The sequence below is a fragment of the Vombatus ursinus genome, unplaced genomic scaffold, assembly GCF_900497805.2.
Source record: "Vombatus ursinus unplaced genomic scaffold, bare-nosed wombat genome assembly UNPS02014941.1, whole genome shotgun sequence".
Taxonomy (NCBI): Eukaryota; Metazoa; Chordata; class Mammalia; order Diprotodontia; family Vombatidae; genus Vombatus; species Vombatus ursinus.
This window is the reverse complement of record NW_020954719.1, coordinates 5,288,156-5,308,875: the sequence shown is the minus strand read 5'-3', so window position 1 is coordinate 5,308,875 and position 20,720 is coordinate 5,288,156. Positions and strand designations below refer to the sequence as shown.

The window sequence follows — 20,720 nt, the reverse complement described above, 5'->3', positions numbered from 1 at the left end:
GTCAGTTAATCCCTCATTTTATAGATAAGAGAGTTGAGGATCAGTAAAGCTACTTGCCAACAGACAGCCGACATAATGCCAAAGACTAGAACTTAGCTCTTCCTGGCTTCTCCTTGCAATTTTTCTACTGCACCTTATAACCTAAGTTATAACTGTAGCGTCAGCTTGAGAGAGGCCCAACAGTTTGACCTTAGGCCTTTTTTCAGTCTGGGAGATTCCAGTGAGTCAGCAAGTACCTCATTTGAATTCTCTTCATCAAAAGTTGACACTTAAGTGACCCAGAAAGAGGAGGAGGAAGTACTCTCTATTCATTAATCCTCTCCCCTATCCCTCCTATATCCCTTTTTGGACCTTAAGTAGGAGTTCTGTCTGCCCCTTTCAACAGACTGTAGTTCTCCTCTGACCTTTCTTATCATGGTGTTGGTCACTTGGGGACAACCCCAGTGGTTCGTGTGATGTCCCGTGTACTCAGAATGGTAAATGTGGGATAGAGGGATTCTAGGGTCTGGGTGAGGAAATGAGGTAAGTGGATTTTTTTCTACCCATCCTTTCTCACCGCACAACTTTGCTCTGCTTTCTACTGCCAAAATGTCCTAGGCCAACACAACGATTAGGTTAATCCTTTACTAAATGGGCAATCTGGTCTCCCCTTTTCTCTTAAAACAAATAGTCAAACAAAAATCATTTTAAGAAGCCCGGAGGACTGAAAGGAAGGTCCTTCTTGCATCATGCCTTCTCATATTCCTTGTCTTTCATCTTATTTGTCATTCTTCTCTGGCCCTCTTTTCCACCAGTAGCTTTCCTTCTGTCTCTCTCTTCATCACAGTCTCTGTCTCACTTTCCTTCATAACCCCAATCCTCAACATGCACAATATGTGTGTCACTTTACCTTGGAGCATTCTCCCCACTCCCCGCCCCCTCCGTTGCTCACCTAGACTATGGTGCAGAGACTTTGAACTAGATGACGTCTGATGTTCCTTTCAGATTTAAGTCTGTGAGCAACAGCCACAGGTAGACCTTTCTATGATGTACCTACTATGCTAGACTCCTGTCCCTTAGGCAACGTGGTACAATGGAAAGAGAACTGGCTTTGGACTAGGGAGGCCTGGATGTGAATCCTGGCACTGCTGTTTACCGCCTGTGTGACCTTGGGCGAGTCATTTCATTTGGGCTTCAGTTTCTTCATCTGTGAAGGGAAGGGGTTGGACTGGATAACTCTGAAGACTCTTGCAGTTCTTTGATCCCATAAACAATCCACAGTTCACATGGAACAATCCGGGAGGAGATACCCAAGGGGACTCTGTTTCTTAGGAATTAGTGAAAGTAGTATGAGGAGGTCCCCCAGGGTTTTTGTCATGCCCTGTTATTAAGAATGCATGTGCTCCTGTTCTCGGAATAAGAGTGGACCTTGGGGATTATTCTACCCTCCATTTGCTTCCTGACTCAATGAAAGAGTATCGGGAGAGGACCAGTGTTGATGATAGTAGTTGTACATCTTTGACTAAAGAGTAAGAAGGGAGTTTGGGGGCAGGTATCCATTTATATGGCAGCTAGGTGGCTCCATGGATAGAGTGCCAGACTTGGATTCAGGAAGACCCGAGTTCAAATCTGGCCTCAGACACTTATTAGCTGTGTGACTTTGGGCAAGTCACTTAAACCCGTTTGCTTCAGTTTCCTCATTTGTAAAATGAGCAAACCACTCCAGTATCTTTGCCAAGAAAACACCATACAGGAGTCACAAAGAGTTGGACATGACTGAACAATAACAACAACATCCACTTATTGTTCAGTTTTAGCTTTAAAAAAAAAAGGATTTATATTGCTATTTGTTGTTCTTACACGGACAGTGTTTCCCTCTGCAGTCCCAGTGTTGACTCTCGTAATCTTAGATACGGGCAACAGCTCAGTATTCCCCTCTGTGCCTACCTCATTTTGGAGTCCCCTCCTTGGAGAGTTCTGGCCCTCTGCTAGGATGGCGGCATGGAGCCAACAAGCTTCTACAGAAGTATTTGCAGAAGTATCTACAGCGTGAGGATAAGGAAATTTGGAGAATTTGTGAGCGGACAATGAGCTAGTGAGGAGAATTGCCTCCAACGGAGCTTCCTGAGGGGATGGCCAGAGATCAGGAGTGAGACAGTAAGGCTCCGATTTTACTGGTCACCATACTTCAATAGTAGGACCCCGCGGAGCTCTGTTTGAGGGGCAGCAGTAACAAAAGGTGACTAACCAAGCTCCCTGTTGTACTAAAGGCCATTTAAAGGTGGCCAGTCTCACTTGGGGCAGTGTGCAATATGTTTTGTTATTCATGGGAACTTACAGTTCTAATCCTAGGACCCTTCCCTCTCTCCCCCACCCCAGAAGTCTGTAGAATTCTGTGCTACCTTCCTCTTCTCCATTCAGGCACACATAGAGAGGTCACAGAGACATAAAGAAGCTCCCCTTAATGACCTTTGTCAGCACTTGGGCCTAAGTATCTGCCTCTGTCTATGTATTTCTCTGGTACGCAGTGGTACTTGTGACAGTGAGCAAAAGGACGAGAGGGAGGCAGGTTTGTAATCCTGTGTCAGCATATGTGTCCACACTGTGTGTGGATAAGAGAGGGAAAGGAGAGCCTTTCTTCTCTTTACTAGGATTGGAGGGATAAAGCATATCAGGGAAGGAGATGAAAGTGTTATAAATCATACCGTCTAGGGGAAAAAAAGTAACTTGATGCATTAAACTGTGGCAGTTCCAGCTCCATCCACTCCTAGTCCCTATGGCAACAGAGTCTGATGGCTCCAAAGAAAAATCACCGAGGAACCTTTAGCAGCAGCTGGAGAGCAGGAGGCCTGGCTCCCTGAATGTCCCCACCTCCCACTCCTCATACTAAGAACCCTTGGCTGATTTCCTTTGTACAGCTGGCTTTACCCAGCTGCTCTCTGGTGTCCAGCTTGGGAGGCAGAGAGCGGACAGAAATGGAAGCCTGTAGCACCCAGGGAGCAATCCAAAGGCTGGGTTCTGTGGTCTCTGTAGAGGAAGGGCCTCTGTGGTACTGGGTATTCTAGGGGAAAGGATGTTCACATGTGTATGGGGGTGGGAATGAGAGAAGGGAATCTTTGCTCACAGCTCTGGCTGCCTCGGCTAGGCTGACCCCAGTCTCTGGTCAGTTGAATTATACTGACTGATCCACTTGTGGTTCAGTCACAGCTCTGGAATGTACTTATCTATTCAGTAGGAGACCAGAGAGACAGTGTTTGCCATTCTGTTTCAGTTCATGTATATGTGACTCTGGTTTTCCAGATGAGACAGAGGTGACCAGCTTCAAAAGATAGTTTGCTTGTAAAGACCCCCGAGGTGGCGGCAGAAAATGAGAAAGGAAATAGTTTAGTATTAGAGGTGGTAAGGCAACTAGGCATCTCTTACTTTTCTCTAGTCACTCCGGACCTTAGCTCTGGAGAATACAAGTAGGCATTGCAGACTGGAGGGAAAATGAAACTCAAATGTAGGGTACTGTGCTTAATGCTGTGAAGCCCTCAGAATGCCTGGGCAGAAAGTGCTGTGTGTCGTCCATGTGGTGAGCACTCTGTGCTCGCATGGTAATGAAAATAGTACCTCAGAGATGCTAGACTGGTATCCCTAGGTATTCAGCCTAGGGTGGAAGGCTGCTGATAGCAGTTCTACAGAAAATCTATTCCTGCCCTTAGTTCCCCCTGTATGAAGGATCAGGGGGCAGAAAAAATGACACTAGGACCAGTTTGAAATTGTACATGTTCTAGCTGCTGCTGTCACGCCACTCTGTGGTCACCACCCCCATCCTTGGACATAGGAGAAACACTACCTACTGCTATTTGACTCCATTTCTCTAAAAGTGGCAGAATGGAAAAACAGAATACTTTTTTAAAGTTATAGGCACCTGATCTGCAAGCCTTTCCCAGTTCTCCAAGCCTTTCCCAGTTCTCCAAGCCGTTAGAGACTTCCTTCTAAGGTTATGTTACATATACTTTGTACCTTTTATATCTATCTGCAATTTGTTTCCCCCTTTGGAATATAGGCCTCTTGAGAGCAGGGACTGTTTTCCCCTTTCTTTGTATCCTTACAACTTAATAAAATTTAAGTGCCTAAAATGTTTAATGATTGGTTGCTCTAGAACATCTTACATGAAAGGCATCATGGCATAGTGAAAAGCATGCTATCAGTAGAGTCAAAACAGACCTAGGTTCAAAGCCTACTTCTGATACTTACTAGCCTATCTGAGCTTCAGTTTCCTCATCTGTAAAATGAAGTAATAATACCTGTAGAACTGACCTTATAGGATTTTTGTGAGGATCAAAAGAGATAATACATGTGCAGCATTTTGCAAACTTTAAAAGTTTTATGTGAATGTAAGTTATTAATATTATTTTATTACTCCCTTTAGAGAGCTCCTCAACTATGTAGTAGGACTCCATAAAGAATTGGGATTGTGGGCTGAGGTTGAAGTAGGGACACAACTCCAAATGATGGTTTTCCCTTCTTTATTTCAGAATCTTCTCTGCCCGAGACATTCTGGAAGAGAGTTCTTCTTCCTATTGTACCTCCCACGTCTGCTTCTACTACCCTGCTCCTCCAGGTAGGTGCTTCTTTCCTTCTTCTCATTGGTCCTAAGAGGATGGCTGGATCTGCATAGGAGAAAACTAAGACTGAGGAGTTATGATTCATGTAGTTTTGCATGGTTTCTTACTCATATATTTGGTTTTAGCTTCTTTCTCTAGTCCAGGGGTAGGGAACCTGTAACCTCAAGGCCACATGTGGCCCTCTAGGTCCTCAAATGCCGCCCTTTGATTGAATCCAAACTTCACAGAACAAATCCTTTTATTAAGGACTAGAATCTCCTCTAAGAGGCTACTATCTCTAGAGTCATTCGTTCAATTCAACAAATAATCATCAAGCAAGTTGCCAATTATAGCTGAATTAAGATGGTATATAATGACTTGGGTAGAGGGAAAAGATGCTCTTTTCCTGGAGCAGGGATTCCTAAACCTACTCTATCTTTCATTCTTCTCCTCCCCCCACTTTCCTATTTTCCCCACATCCTACCCCTAAGGCCAACATGTGGACCCATCCAGTGACAGCAGGAAAGAGATTCTAATATCTGCCATCAGAAATGGGCCTGCATCTAGCTTTTTGTATCTGCTCCAGTTGAACCAGTAATTCTTCCCTATGTGCTTAGTAGGAAAGAAACTCTTAAGGCATCTTGTTGACTGTTTTTTAGGAGAAAACAGAAGTTGAGCTGTTTAGTGGGGAATCTTGACTTAGACTAGGGGTAAGGATGAGTCCAGGGATGTCCTTGGGCCCAGTAGGATCAATCAAGCAGAAAAAATGACTGACCCTTCTTCCCTGTCTCAAACTCATCTAATTGTACCTCACCTGTCATGAAACCCTCCAAGAGGCCAGTACAGAGTTGTAAGTAGGACGGCCTGTTTAGAGTTTTGTCCCAGGGCATCAAAATTTAATAACCAAAGAAATTTAAAATAGTAATTTTCTAAAATAGAATTTAATAGGATAGAATGCTGGGGTTGAAGTCAGGAAGAAAAGTTCAAATTCCCCCTTGGATACTTTACTACCTTTGTGACCCTGAGCAAGTCACTTAATTTCTTTCGGCCTCAGTTTCAACATCTGTAAAAGGAGAGGGTTGGACCGGATGACCTCTAATGTTCCTTTCAGCACAGCAATTTTACCCCTCATCAACAAAGAGACCTAGTTAGCAAGAATAATTAAACAAGCCTAACACTCATAATTTTAAATGTAAATGGACTACAGTGCAACAAAATGAAAGAGAGTGACAGAATGGACTAGAAAGCCAAACTCCACAATTTATTGTATAAAAAAAATTACACACCTAAAAGTAAACACACACACAAAAAATGAGAGGCTGAAATAAAACCAATTATGCATTAAATAAATTGAAAAAAGCAGGAGTTGTAATTATGCTATCAGGCAAACCAAAAATAGAAATTGACAACATCAACAGAAAAAAACAAGGAATTATATTATGATTAAATATTAATATTAAATGTATATATACTAAATGTCATAGCATCTAAGTTCATAAAGGAAAAGTTCATTGCATTTCCAAAAGATATAAATAGAAATGCAAATAGTAGGACATGTCAATGTGCCTCTGTCAGAGCTGAGCACATCTAGCAAAGATAAACAAAACAGAAAAATATAGAATGGGACAAACTGTTAGAAAAGTTATACCTAAAAGGCTTGTTGTATATTCTGAACAAGCAATAAGTAAGATAAATATTTCATGACACCTTTACAAAAGCAAGCCATATATTAAGGCAAAATTATAATTATGTATAATAAAACAAATTCTAAACACATCCTATATAGATCATCACACAACAAAAATAGCAATTCAACTACAAGGAGAAAAAGCAAATATAGACCTAAATACAAAAAATGCAGACCTAACCGGAATCTTAATAACAACTTCCTGAACAATGAGTGAGTCAAAGAACAACTTATAGAAACAATTGGTATATGAAAAAAATGATAATGAGGAGTTAATATACCAAAATTTCTGGGATGCTGCTAAAGCAGTCCTCAGAAGAAAAATTATATTCATGAAAACATGTTAAAAGATTAGGAAAAGAGAAGATTAATGAACTGAATATGCAACTTTAAAAATTAATAAACTAAAAAATAGAGGCAGCTAAATGACACTGTGGATAGAAGGGATTGGAGTCAGGAAGACAAATTCCTTGGATACTTTATTAGTTTTATGACCTTAGGCAAGTCACTTAACTTCTCTCTGCCTCAGTTTCTTCATCTATAAAAAGAGTGAGTTGGACCAGATGACCTGCAATGTCCCTTCCAGCACAATATCTATGATCCTATAAAGAAGCACAAAAGCAATTATTGAAAATTAGAAGAGAAATAAAATGTTTAAAAAGACTAAAGAGCTGATAGACAAAACTAAAATCTGGTTCTTTGAAGAAACTAACAAAAGCACTAAACTTTTAACCAACCTAATTAAAAAGAAGAGAAAGAAAAATCAAATTAACTTAAAAAATGAACAAAGTGAACAAGTGGAATTACAACTAATAGAGAAGAAATAAAAAGAATTATTAGAGCCTATACCATTATATGCCAGCAAAAATGAGAACTCAAAAGAAATAGAGAATTAGCTACACAAAATTTGAAAAAAAAAACCCTAACAAACTTAGTGTCGAACAGAGATCTCATTAGTTATAACTAATGAGTTATTTTCATAACTCATTTTCAGAAAAGGAAATTGTTCTAGTTGAAAAGGAAATGCCTGGGGTGGGGGGAAGTGGGGAGAATTGTGTGGTTATAAAAACTCTAAACCCAGATGGATTTACAAGAAGATTCTATTGGGGAAGCTAGGTGGCACAGAGCACTAGCTGTGGAGTCAGGAGGACCTAAGTTCAAATCTGGCCTCAGACACATAACACTTACTAGCTGTGTGACTCCAGGCAAGTCACTTAGTCACTTAACCCCAATTGCCACCCCCCTACACACGGATGATTCTATAAAACTTTGAAAAAATAATCAATGCCTCTACTACACAAATTATTCTCAGCCACTGAGAAACAAAAAAAAACTCTACAAAATTCCTTGTGTGAGGTATAGCCCTAATACCTAAAGCAGGGAAAGATAAAACGAATAAAGAGCAGCAGAGACTAATCTCATTAGTAAATAGTAATTAAAATTTAAAAGATAAAATTCTCATTAAAAGATTACACCAATGTAACTCAAAAAGTTACTCTCTCTCATCAAGTTGGCTTTATACCAGGGATGCAAGGATGATTCAACATTATGGAAATAATTAGCATCATCAATCATATTAAAAAATAGAAACATTCAAGAATAATTAAACAAGAAAACTATCAGATGACAGACTTCCTCCTGCTCCCTTAGATACCAGTATACCCTCTTCCCTTGGAGTAGTTTCTTAAGGTCATTCCCTCTTTTACCTCCCTGTCCTACACATAACCACTTAATCTGAGAGTCAATTTTGAGTTTCTTGGATGTGTGTGATTAATCATAGCTACATCTGGAAGGAAACACATGGGTCTGGCCTCCTTCCTCCCTACCCAAGTCAACAAAATAACAAGGCTTTGTTCACTGAACGTGTAACAGAATCCTGGTGATTTATTCTCCTCTTTGGGGGCCATTGGACAAGATGGATTATTCTTGACTAATTTGAAGACCCTTCCCCTTCCTAGGGACTCACTATCTTCCATGGAAGTTGCATGCCTCTACACAGTTATGTCAGAAAGTGAAAGGGCCCTAGCAAGGGCAATATATTAGCAACCTAGGCACTAAGACCCTATTCACAGGGCCTCAGAAACATGGGTTTGGAGTAAGGGCCAAGATAGGATAGAGATAATCAAGGGATTGGGAAGAGAGGGCATATCTACCCTCTGGTGGTACACCACATTCTCTGTGATGTTCAGTAGCTTTAAGGGAGAGAATGGAAGACCACAATTAGCTTTGTCTTTGACTCTAGAGTGGGCCCTGAACTATGTATTACCTTTGCAGGAACAGTAGAAATGGCAGCTAGTACTTCCTTTCCTGATCCCAGCTGTGATGATTTTGACCGAAATGTGCCTCGGATCTGTGGGGTGTGTGGGGATCGAGCTACTGGCTTCCACTTCAATGCCATGACTTGTGAAGGCTGCAAGGGCTTCTTCAGGTAAATTACTTACACAAGCTGTTCTTTAGAGGGGGAGAGTGGTAATGAGCTCTTCACGATGGTAATCCTCTCACCTTGGCTACTGTGGAATTGGCTAGGTGGATTGGTAGGGCGATAAGGTCTCCATCACCAAATTCTCCTGGCTTCTTGTTCTTGGGGCTCAATGGCTGACATTTGTGAACAGTCCCAGAGGTTCCTTCTCTAGGTCTTCCACCTAGATATCCACTACCACAAATGGCCCAGGCTGTGTGAAGTTGACTGTATCCTCTCCTGATAAGCATAAACGAACCAAGGGGAGCAGGAACCTCATCAAAGCCTGGGTGCTGTGCTCAAGTTCATCTACCCACATAACCCAACTTATGGCCATATGACAGCTCCATATAGGGAAAAGTGTCAAACCTTGCATCAATAGCTGTGTTCCTTGCCATTGAAGAGTCCTGATGCTTACTAGCTATGTGACTATGGGCAAGTCATGTAGCTTTTCTGAAGATGTTTCCTCAGCTGTAAAATGAAGGAGTTGAACAAGATGATCTCTATGATTCCTTCTAGCTCCAAATCCTATGCTTCTAAGCTGTGATGCTCAAAAGCTAAAACACCATAACTAGAAAACATTGCAATGCTACAATATCAACAAGTAATTATTAATCACTCATTGTATACCAGGCACTTTGCTAGGTACTAGGGGTAACACTTGTCATGCCTAACCCACAGGGTTGCTGCAAGGAAAGAGCTTTGTAAAACCTAAAGCATTATATAAATGTGAGTTACTGTAGTCAGGAGTTCCAGTATACCTTCTGTGCCCATATCCCTCTTTACCCGTCTCCCCTAGGTTCTGCCTATCTCTATGCCTCAGGAATGTTCAGATAATTAGAGAGGCAGATACTCAAACGAGGGCACTAGACTCACAAGGCCAGATGGACACATGAGTCCATGGATTCCTTCCATCTCTAAAATTCTATAATTTTCTGTCTGACGAAGCTTTTGATCAGGATCAACATCTTTGACTCTCTCCATAAACTTTATGGAAAAGGAGGTAAGGAAGAGCAGTAAGATAGACCCAGCCAGAGCCAGGAGAATGGGAATTGAGAGGCAGCAGTTAAGAAGAGAAGAAAGAGAGATTATTCAAGAATTATTGAAGTAGTGGTGGCAGAACAGGTAAGTAGAAAGCAATATAATTTGGAGCAGATTTGTTGGGAGAAAGGAAGGATCATAGAAATTCAGAATTTGAGAGAAGGCATCTTAGGGACCATGTAGTTCAACCTATCCATGAAAGGAATCCCCACCTTAACATACCCAATGAATGTTCATTCAATCTCTGTTTGAAGGCCCCCAAGGGAGGGCAGCCCACATGTCCCCCAGGCAGCTCCATTGCACTTTGGTAGGAACAGTCTTGTCAGGAAGTTTTTCATGATATCGAGCCTAAATTTACCTCTTTGCATCTTTCACCTGTTGCTTCAGTTTCTATTCTCTGTGGACAAGTAGAAATGTCAAATCCCTCTTCCACATGACAGCTCTTAAGATACTTGAAGACATACCCCAGCTTGAGGCTTCTTTTCTTCAGGCTAAACATCCACAGTTCCTTTAACTCCTCCAATGACATGGGCTTGATCCTGTGTTATCCGGGCTGCCCTTGACTGAACTCTTTCCAGCTTATGAATGTCTTTTTTCAATTGGGGTACCCAGAAATGAACACACTACTTCAGACAAGTCTTCCAAGGGCAGAGCACGATAGGACTATCACTTCTCTATTCCTGGAAGCTATATTTCACTTAATACAACTCAAGATCAAATCAGCTTTTTTGGCTGCCACATCCCACTGCTGACTCATATTGTACTTGTAGCCCATTAAAATCTCTAGGTCTTTTTCAAAATAACTACCCTCAACTAGGTGGCACAGTGAATACAGCACCAGCTCTGGAGTCAGGAGAACCTGAGTTAAAATCCAGCCTCAAGACGCTTACTAGTTGTGTGACACTGGGCAAGTCACTTAACCTTGTTTGCCTTAGTTTCTCATCTGTCAAATGGGCTGGAGAAGGAAATGGCAAACCACTCCAGTATCTTCACCAAGAAAATCCCAAATGGGGTCACAGGGAGTCAGACACATCTGAAACAACTCAAAAAATAACAACAGCCACAAACCATACCTCCCCAATCTTATATTTGTGAAACTGATTTTTTTTGTACAAAAGTGAAAAACTTGGCATTTATCTCTAGTGAACTTTATCTTGTTAGATTTAACCCAGTGCTCTAGTGTGTCAAGATCTTTTTGTGTCTTGACTTTTTTGTATCCTGTGAGTTAGCTATGCATCCTAGATTTTTGTCATTTGCACAATTGAGGACTATGCCATGATGCTTTTATCCAAGCAACTTATTTTAAAAAGCTAAGTATCATAGGGTACAGTTCCTTTTTTTTTGGATACAATTCTTTACAGTACTTCTTTGGAAACTTCTCGCCACATTCACATTGAACCAATAATGACCACTCTTTGGGTCCAACAATCCAACCAGTACTGAATTTATTTAATTGCATTGTCATCCCCATCTCCTCTCCGTCTTCTTCACAAAATATGGGATACTTTATCAAGAGCATTGCTAAATGGTCTAAATAAACTATACCCATAGCATTTCCCCCCATCTACTAGTTTAGTAATCCTGCCCCAAAAAAGGAAGTGAGATTAGTCTGATTACAATACAAGACAGATTCTTGATTCTTGACGAGGCCATGATGATTCTTCTTACTCACTAATTCCCTTTCTATGTATTTACCAACCAGAAATTGAAGTCAAGCTAACTGATTCTGTTCTGTTTGTGGGCTCTGTTCTCATCCTCCAAGACACCACTGCCCTTCTCCAATCTTGTGGTACCTCTTTTTATTTTCTATGATCTTTCAGCTATCACTGACAGAAGCTCAACAAGTCCCATCTGCCAGGGTTTTTTGTTTGTTTGTTTTGTTTTGTTTTGTTTTTGTGCATCTTTCAGGAACAGGTAGGTGACTCAGCAGATAGAGCACTAGACTTGGAATCAGGAAGACCTGAATTCAAATCCTGCCTCAGCACTTACTGGCTGTGTTACCGAGCAAGTTGCTTAAATCTCTCTCAGCATCAGCTTCGTCATCTATAAAACGGGGGACAAGATTATGAAACTAAAATGAAAGAACATATGTGAAGCTCTTTGAAAACTTTAGACCACCATATAAATGTTAACTTTCCTTCTCTTCATCATTATCATCTGAGTGTATAGTTCATTTGGGCCAAGTGACTAAATTCATTGAAGGCAATTAACTGCTATTTATTTGCATATCTTCCTATAGATTCCTTGATGGTCTTTTTTTTTTTGTTCTATCATTTCCAGTACAAAGATCATTAACCTTGGAAGAGAAAACAGGAGCAAAATAAAAATTAAGCAGCTCTGCTTTTCTCTGTTGTCATTTATCATTGCCCCACTTCCACCACTCCCCCCAAGCAAAGGTCCTGTCCTTTCTTCAATATTCTTTTTTCCTCCTCCTTTTTTTCTCCCAAAACAGCTGTGTATATCTACCTATCTATCAATCAATCAATTGATCTGTGTATTTTTTATTTTAATTTTTTCTTTTGTCCTTAACTTCCCTTGCCTGCCTCTGCTCATTCTGGGCTTCAGTGCCCAGACATTATTTTTCAGGACCATCATTATTATCTGTTAACTGGTCTTGCTTCCATCTTTTGGTACATTTCTTTTTAAAACCTATGTTGATTATTGAGTTTCCTACATATCCATATCAAATCCCTTCAGACAAATCCCTTTTATTTCTCCTCATTGGAATTGTTCCTCTTTGTCTTCAGAATTTTATTTTTAAGCATGTCCCATCCCTCTTGGGCTGACTTCCCCTGAATCATTTTAGTCCATAGCATACTAACTATCTTTCCTCTGAACCATTTGAAATCTCTTTTCCTCAAATCTAGATTACATGTCACACTGTGCCTGGATTTTCTCCTTTCTCTCAAAACCCTGGAAGTGAATAGTAACTTCTCCTAGGGTTCCCATTATTTCCACCCCAACAAAGGGAGTTTCTCACTTTTAGTAAGAATCAGATCCAGAACAGAATTACCCTTGTTTGTTCCTCTGTCTTCTGAAGGATGAAATTATCACTCTGGAAAATCAAGAAGTTGTTGGCACCTCTTCTTTTGGCATAGAAAGATGGAGCCCTCGCAGATATCAGGATAATTTAAGTTGCTTTTTCTGCCTCTGAGCTGGACTTGTGGTGTTAATCAAGCTCCTCATCTATTTTCTCTCTGTTCAGGTGGTCTATAAATCACTTCTTTGACTTCTACCCAAGTACTCTCCTTCATTACTCCGGTTCTTGGATTGCCTCACTTGAGTATACCTTATTAAAATATGTTGCTGCCCTTACCCACTCACTCTCCTGATTCCACCCCCTTTAACTTAGCTTGTTTCTCTGAAAAGAAGGTGAAGTAAACCCATCCAGAGCCATAGTCCAGTCATGGGTTTCATCTCACTATATCTAAGTGATACCTGTAAAACCAAATTTGCCTCCTTTTGTTAGGACTTCTCTTTCCTCATATTTGTTGTCTAAACTTTGGGCATTTATGTATAGACCCATTTGAGGCCATGGATTTTAAGCACTGGCTCCTTTCTGGTATTTTGTCTCCTGTGAACTTCTGGGTGTACTCTTTTCTTTGAAGCTACTTTCTATGATACGTAGCTTGGGGAATTTACACAGACAATCCCCTATGCTTTTTAGTTTAAGTATTTTTATTAGCTGTATGAGATACTTGGCAAATTCATTCTTACCAGACTTTGTTTAGGTGTAGTCCATCTTTACCCTGGGATCTATCATACTTACATTTTAAGCAGAAGTCTAACCACAATTTTTAGACACTATTTTCTTAGTTAGCTGTTCTCTTCCTAAATTAATTTATCTTTTCTGCATTGCCTTGCCTTCTTCAGTGAGTAACAATGAGGAAAATGCCACACTAGGAGTCTTCAGTTTCTTGTCTAATACTTCATAATCATTGACAGTACTTTTTAGGTTATTCATGACAGTATCCTTTGCACATGAGTGAATCAACAAAAGTGGGTAATTGCCATCCATTTTGATGTCTTGATCATTCTCTGTTATATATTGCTTACGTGCCCCAAGAAGACAGCTGACAACTTTGTTATTGTTATCAGGTCAACAAATAGCTGCCTCACTATCCCTGAGCAGAGAATCATTAACTACTACTCCTCTTCTTTTCTTTCCCTGACCCTTACTGGATGGATTCTCATCTGATACCTCTGGTGGCTCAACTATATGATTCTTTGAAGGACACACAACTTTATCCTCCTCAGCTAGGTGCCACAGTGGATATAGTGCTGGACCTGGAGTCAGAAAGATCTGAGTTCAAATCTGGCCTTACACACTATATGACCCTGGGCAAGTTTGCTTCAGTTTCCTTAACTGTAAAATGTGGATAATAGCACCTCCCTCACAGGGTTGTTGTGAAAATCAAATGAAATAATAAATGCTTGTTCTCCTTCCCTCTTCAAAGGATCCAGATCCTTCCTCTTTAGGAAGAACCTCAAGTCTTTTGTGTGTTTCTAAAGGTCCAATTGTTATAGGTGTCATTTTTCTTTCCCTTCTTCTCTATGCAAAACCCCTCCCCTATTCTTCAACCTCCAACAAGGGTCAAATATTCCCTTCTCAACATTAGTTCCCTTTTTCTCCTTTGAGGTCTTATTTCTGTATATTTATTTATTTAGGAATGTAAACAGTTTACCTTTATTGAGACTCTTATACCGACTCTTTCACATTTATCTTTTTATGCTTGAGTATTGTGTTTGAATGTCAGATTTCCTATTCAGCTCTGGTCTTTTAATTAGGAATGCTTGAAAGTCCTGTATTTCATTAAATATCCATTTTCCCCCTGAAGAATTGTACTTAGTTTTGCTGGGTAGGTTACTCTTGGTTGTAATCCTAGCTCCCTTGCCTTCCAGAATATCATATTCCAAACCCTCTGTAAATTTTGTATGATCTTGACTATAGCTCCACAATGTTTGAATTATTCCTTTCTGGATGTTTAAAGGATTTTCTCTTTGACCTGGGAGCTCTGAAATTTGGCTATCATATTCCTGGGAGATTTAATTTTAGGATCTCTTTCAAGAGGCAATTGGTGGATTCTTTCTATTTACCCTCAGGATCTAAGATATTGGGGCAGTTTTCCTTGATAATTTCTTGAAATATGATGTCTAGGCTCTTCCTTTGACCATGGCTTTCAGATAGTCTGATAATTCTTAAATTATCTCTCCTGGATTTATTTTCCAGGTCAATTGCTTTTCCAACAAGATGTTTCACATTTTCTTCTATTTTTTCATTATTTTGACTTTCTTTTATTGTTTCTTGATGTCTCATAAATTCATTAGCTTCCACTTGCCCAACTCTAATTTTTAAGGAATTATTTTCTTCAGTGAGATTTTATACCTCTTTTTTTTGTCCAATTCTGTTTTGTTTTATTTGTTTTGTTTTTGTGAGGCAATCAGGGTTAAGTAACTTGCCCAGGGTCACACAGCTAGTAAGCAATTCTGTCTTTTAAGGAGCTCTTTTCTTCAGTGAATTTTTGTACCTCCTTTTCCATTTGGCCTGTTTGGCTTTTAAAAGAGTTCTTTTCCTCAGTGAGTAGTTGTGTCTCTTTTACCAAGCTGTTGACTCTTTTTTTTTTTCATAATTTTCTTGCACCACTCTCATTTCTTTCCCTAAATTTTCCTCCACCATATTATCTCTTTCTTTAACTCTTCCAAGAATTCTTGTTGGGCATGGGTCCAATTACTATTTTTCTTTGAGGCTTTTGTTTGTAGCTGTTTTCACATTATTATCTTCTTCTGAGTTCATATCTTGGTCTTCCTTGCCACCATACTAGCCTTTTATGGTCATTTTTTGGGGGTTGTTGTTTGCTTATTCCTCCAGTCTATTTCTTGACTTTGAACTTTATGTTAAAGTTGGGTTCTGCTCACCTCAGGGTAGGGAGGCACTGTGCTAAGCTTCAGGCTTTTTTGTGCTGCTGTTTTCAAAGCTAGTTATGAGGGTTTACAGTTTTTTGTGCTTCCAAGGTGATGTGATCCTGGGAGAGGTAGGTCACTGCTCTCCTGCTCTGTATTCTGGTATTTACCCAGGAAGGGCCCCTGGTTCCCTGAAACCATAAGCTCTAGTTCTCTTTGCCTTAGAACTGCAACCAGGACCCCTGCTCCCTTGTGAACAACCCCCATTGCTCCTCTCAGCCCTGGAACTGTAATCCAGAACTGCATATGGGCCATAGAGTTGCCAATCAGTGCTAGCAAAGGGTTCCCTATAATCTTTTTCTGACCAATTGTCTGACCTCTTTACTGTCTCTGGGCTAAAAGCTGCCAAAGCTGCTGCCATGGGCTCTGGACAGGTTTCCACCCTGGTGTCACAAACTTTTCCTGCTGATTTCCTAAGTTTTCTTTGGTCAGAAATGTCTTACTCTGACCTTTTGTTGGCTCTGCCACTCCAAAATTTGATTTGAGGCATTATTTTAAAATTGTTTGGAGAGGAGTGTTGAGAGAGTTCATCTGGATTACCTCTAATCCTCCATCTTCTTCTGTATACTTTAGGAATATTTCCTTATCCCTAACAACCTGGAATGAGGAGAAATTTACTCGAATCCCTTCCATTACTCTTCCAGGAGGGAGATAAGTTTACACTTTGAAGACAGTTAATAGTCACTTAGCTATGGGAAAATAGAAATATCACACACTGTATAATTTTCCCTGTTCTCCCTAATGATTGAGATTTTCATTGTGGTTTTTTTTTAACTGACTGTGGATGTTTGCATCTCAACCCTAAGCACCTGGTTAAAACTTTCACCTCTTAATAACTTGACAATCCCACTCAACTTCCTTCCCTTAGTCTCAGCCACATCATCACACTCACTCCCTTTCAACCTTGCACCCATCTTCTGCTGTTTCACCAATTTGCCCCACCCACCAATTTGCTTTACCCTCCAATTGTTCCACTTACCTTTTCTTATTTACCTTGCCTGGCCTTGCCAGCTACCTTTTCCTTTTCTTTCTTGAGCTATCCTATGCAGGTTCTGCTCCATAATCTCTCTTAATCTTCTTAAATCCTTAATTATTCTTAATCCTACTTTCTCTTTCAACCAGGAAGTGGAATCTGATAGTTCAATAATTTTTAAATTTTCTCTCATGGATCTATTTTCCAGGTCAGTTGTTTTTCCAATGAGATATTTCACATTGTTTTCTAATTTTTCATTCTTTTGGGTTTGTTTTACAGTGTCTTAATTTCTCATAAAGTCACTAGCTTCCAATTGCTCTACTCTAATTTTTAAGGAAGTATTTTCTTCAGTAATCTTTTCTACTTCTTTTTCCATCTGGCCAGTTGCTTTTTAGGGCATTCTCCTCATTGGCTTTTTTGGACCTCTTTTGCCATTTGGGTTAGGCTATTTTTTAAGGTGTTATTTTCTTCAGTGTTTTTTTGGGTCTCCTTTAGCAAGCTGTTGACTTGTTTTTCATGATTTTCTTGCATCACTCTCATTTCTCTTCCCAGTTTTTCCTCTACTTCTCTTACTTGCTTCTCAAAATCCCTTTCGAGTTCTTCTAAGGCCTGGGACTGATTCACATTTTTCTTGGAAGCTTTGGATGTAGGAGCTTTGATCGTTGTCTTCTTTTGGTTGTATGTTTTGATCTTCTTTGTCACCAAAGTAAGATAATATAATCTGACTCTTTTTGTGCTGCTTACTCATGATCCCAGCCAATTTCTTGAGTTCTAAACTCTTTGTTAAGGTAAGTGTCTGCTTCCAATGTGGAGAATGTACTGTCCCAAGTTTCAGGGGTTTGTACAGCTGTTTTCAGAGATACTTCTAGGGACCTGAAAATTTTCAGTTCTTCCAAGGTGCTGTGATAAGGAGCAAGGTGTTTCCTCTCCACCGCCACAACAAGCTCTACCACACCAGCACTCCTCCTTGCCCCAGGACCACCCCTCAGAACTGTGACCCAGATCCAAGCACAGGCAAAGCAAGAGATTCCTGCCTCAGCACTGGCAAAGAGATCCCTGCAATCCCCCTCTGATCAGGCACTCGATTCCCCCTCAGTCTGTGGGCCAGAAGCTCAGGAGGCTGCCATTGCCCCAGGGGTGACTGAGACCTAGCTCCTAATTCTCACCGCAGTCATAGACTTTTCCCACTGACCGTCCAAGTTATCTTTGGCATTCATGGGTTGAGAAGTCTGGAAACCGCCATAGCTGCCCGTGATTCAGTCCTCTGAGGCCTGCTCCAGGTTCGCTATGGCCTGCGTGCCCACGCCGAACTGAGCTCCTCTCGCCACTCGGTGTGATATACCATCCAGATTATCATGGGCTGGAAATTTGTTTCACTCTGTCTTTTTGTAGGTTCTGCTGCTTTAGAATTTGTTTAGAGTCATTTTTTTTGCAGGTATATGGAGGGGTTTGGGGGAGAGCTCAAGCAAGTCACTGCTTTTACTCTGCCATCTTGGCTCCACCCCCCCCAGGAAGTAGAATCTGGTCCAATATTTTGGCCTGGAGATTGTTCTCCATGAAATTTTGTTCAATTTCTCTAAATTTCTCCTCCCCAAATTCCTTCTCTGACATATTTCATTAGTCCAAATCCCTCTAAGTCACCTACACAATTTTCTTTTCCTTCCTATTTGTCTAAAGTCATTTCCCCTTCTCCTGCCCTCCTTCCACAACCTTCTCCCATAAAAGCTTCAAGTAGAGGTCCAAAAGGAGCTAATACAATAATCAGAACTCATGATAGGCAAAATCAGCGCCAGGAATTTTGATATTAAGAAAAAGATAAGTAAATTCCAGAGATGAGATGCTTATATCCTATTGGTACCACTCTGAATCGAAGGGCTTCAGTTGGCATTGTTTTGGCCCCGACAACGGAGTGAGTCAGACTCAATTGCCCGTTGGGCTTTATGTGAGACTTCCTCCCATTCTTGGGATTCTCCTGAGTTCTCTAGAAATGCGGGAGTCTGACTCACCCTAGCCTCTGCTTCAGAAACCAGTAAGCACAGAGTTTCATTCCCTTGAGCAATTGCCAGGCAGCAGGGTTTCTGTGGGAGTTAATTGTCTGTTTGGCCTGGCGCAGGTCTCCTTCTTTTCCCATTAGGGTGCTCCCCAGCTTGGGGAACCAGACCAGCAACACTAGCAGCTCCAGATTGCTGCATCTATCATTCCTCCCACCTGGTAGACTTTACTTCCTGGAACACAGGCTTTGTTGAAGCATGGGTCAGGTTTCCTGGGCGGCACCTAGGCCCTTTCCTGCCAGGGCTTGGTGGTAGAGTTGTTGCCTCTTGAACTCTGACAGGATAGGATTCTAGTGTGTAAGGTTCCACCTTCTATTATAGAGACTACGGTTCTAGTACTACCTCTGCTATTAAGTAGATGTATCACCATCAAGTCACTTAATCTCTCTAAGCCTCAATTTCCTCTTTTAGCAAATAGAGACAATGATGCCTGCTCTACTTACCTAACAGGGTTGTGAAGGTTAAATGAGAACATATCTCTGAAAGTGCTCTGAAAAGTTCTAAAGCATGATTGCAATTTCAAATTTTATATAGCAGCTGGCTCCAAGGAAGCCCTAAACAAGGAATCTATGTTGAAGTGCATGGAACTGACCAAGAAATATTTCCATCTACTCTCCCAAACTATCATCTACAGGGTCCTTGAAGCCCATTTCCAACCTGACTCAACTGGTCAGGTGACTTCCCCAGAACAACTTTTGTTTTCCTTGCTGCCATAGGGTTTGGTTCTGGGATATGAGGATCAAGCTCAGGGGAACAGGACCCTTAGGGAAACTGCTGATGGAATCTTGGAAATATTGGGAGCCTACCCTTTAAGGAAACAGCACTGCCGCATGGAAACTCATGGTTGATACCTAGAGACTGCGATCATAGGATCATTCTGTCAATCAACATTTATTAAGCACTTACTAAATGCCAAGCACTGTGCTAAGTGCTAGGGATACAAGAAAGGTCAAAATGGGCTCCCTGCCCTCCTTTTATAGGGAGACAACATGCAAAAAATTATGTGTATGTAAGACATATGCAGTGTAAATGGGAGGTAATTTCAGAGGGAAGGCAATGGGCAACTAAGAATAATTAATCTCTTACAGAAGGTACTATTTGAGTTGACTCTTGAAGGAGGCCAAGAAAGCTCAGAGGCAGGAGAAAATTCCAGGCATGGGGGATAGCCAACGAAAAAGAACAATTTTGGGAGATGGAGTGTTATGCTCCATCTATAGGGTTTCTGAAGCCCACTTTCAAATGGACTTAAATGGTCAGGTCATTCCCCCCAAACATATTAAGGAAGCCAGGGTCACTGAATCATGGAGAATGTGAGAAGAAGTAAAGTGTCAGAAGTCTGGAAAGATAGGAAGGAGCTCGGTTGGGAAGGGCTTTAAATGCCAAACAGAACCTTTTATATTTGATCCTGGAGGCAATATGGAGCCATTGGAGTTTATTGAGGGGGAGGAGTGGGGAAGGTATGTTGGAATGAAGGGAGATGGGTGTGTGATGTGGTAGTCTTGCGCATTAGCAAGATCACTTTGACAGTTGAAAGGAGGATAGATTGGAGTGGAGAGAAACTTGGGGCAAGGAGACCAACCATGAGGCTGTTGCAATAAGGGCCTACACAAGGTGGGGTCTTTGACAGTAGAGAGAAGGGTATATCCTATGAGAAAAGCTACTGCCCAGGTCCTGGTAGATGATAATTCTATATGGCTGTGTATGTTGAATGGAGCTTTTAAGTGACTTAAAAGAAAATGAGCCCAAAATATTTCTTACATCCATGGCAGACACAGCCAATTCACAATGATCATCAGTCTGGTCTGGAGCTTGATGCTAGGACATTTCAGTTTCCAATATCACGTCATCGTGTGTGTGTGTGTGTGTGTGTGTGTGTGTGTGTGTGTTTGTGTTTAAATCAGAAGTTCCACAATTGGCTCCATCCTGTTTTCCCTGGGCATACCATTTTCTTTTCTTGCTCCCTTCCTTCATGGACTCA

At 40.9% G+C, this 20,720-nt stretch overlaps 1 protein-coding gene across 1 annotated transcript in view; it reads left to right on the top strand.

Annotated features, from left to right (window-relative positions):
- Positions 1-20,720, top strand: part of VDR (vitamin D receptor) — a 91,834-nt gene that overhangs the window by 26,725 nt on the left and 44,389 nt on the right. Inside the window, exons 3-4 of the mRNA XM_027844264.1 lie at positions 4,503-4,588; positions 8,533-8,686. Coding sequence (XP_027700065.1) covers positions 8,544-8,686 — 143 coding nt within the window. The 5' untranslated portion in view covers positions 4,503-4,588; positions 8,533-8,543. The remainder of the gene's footprint in view (positions 1-4,502; positions 4,589-8,532; positions 8,687-20,720) is intronic.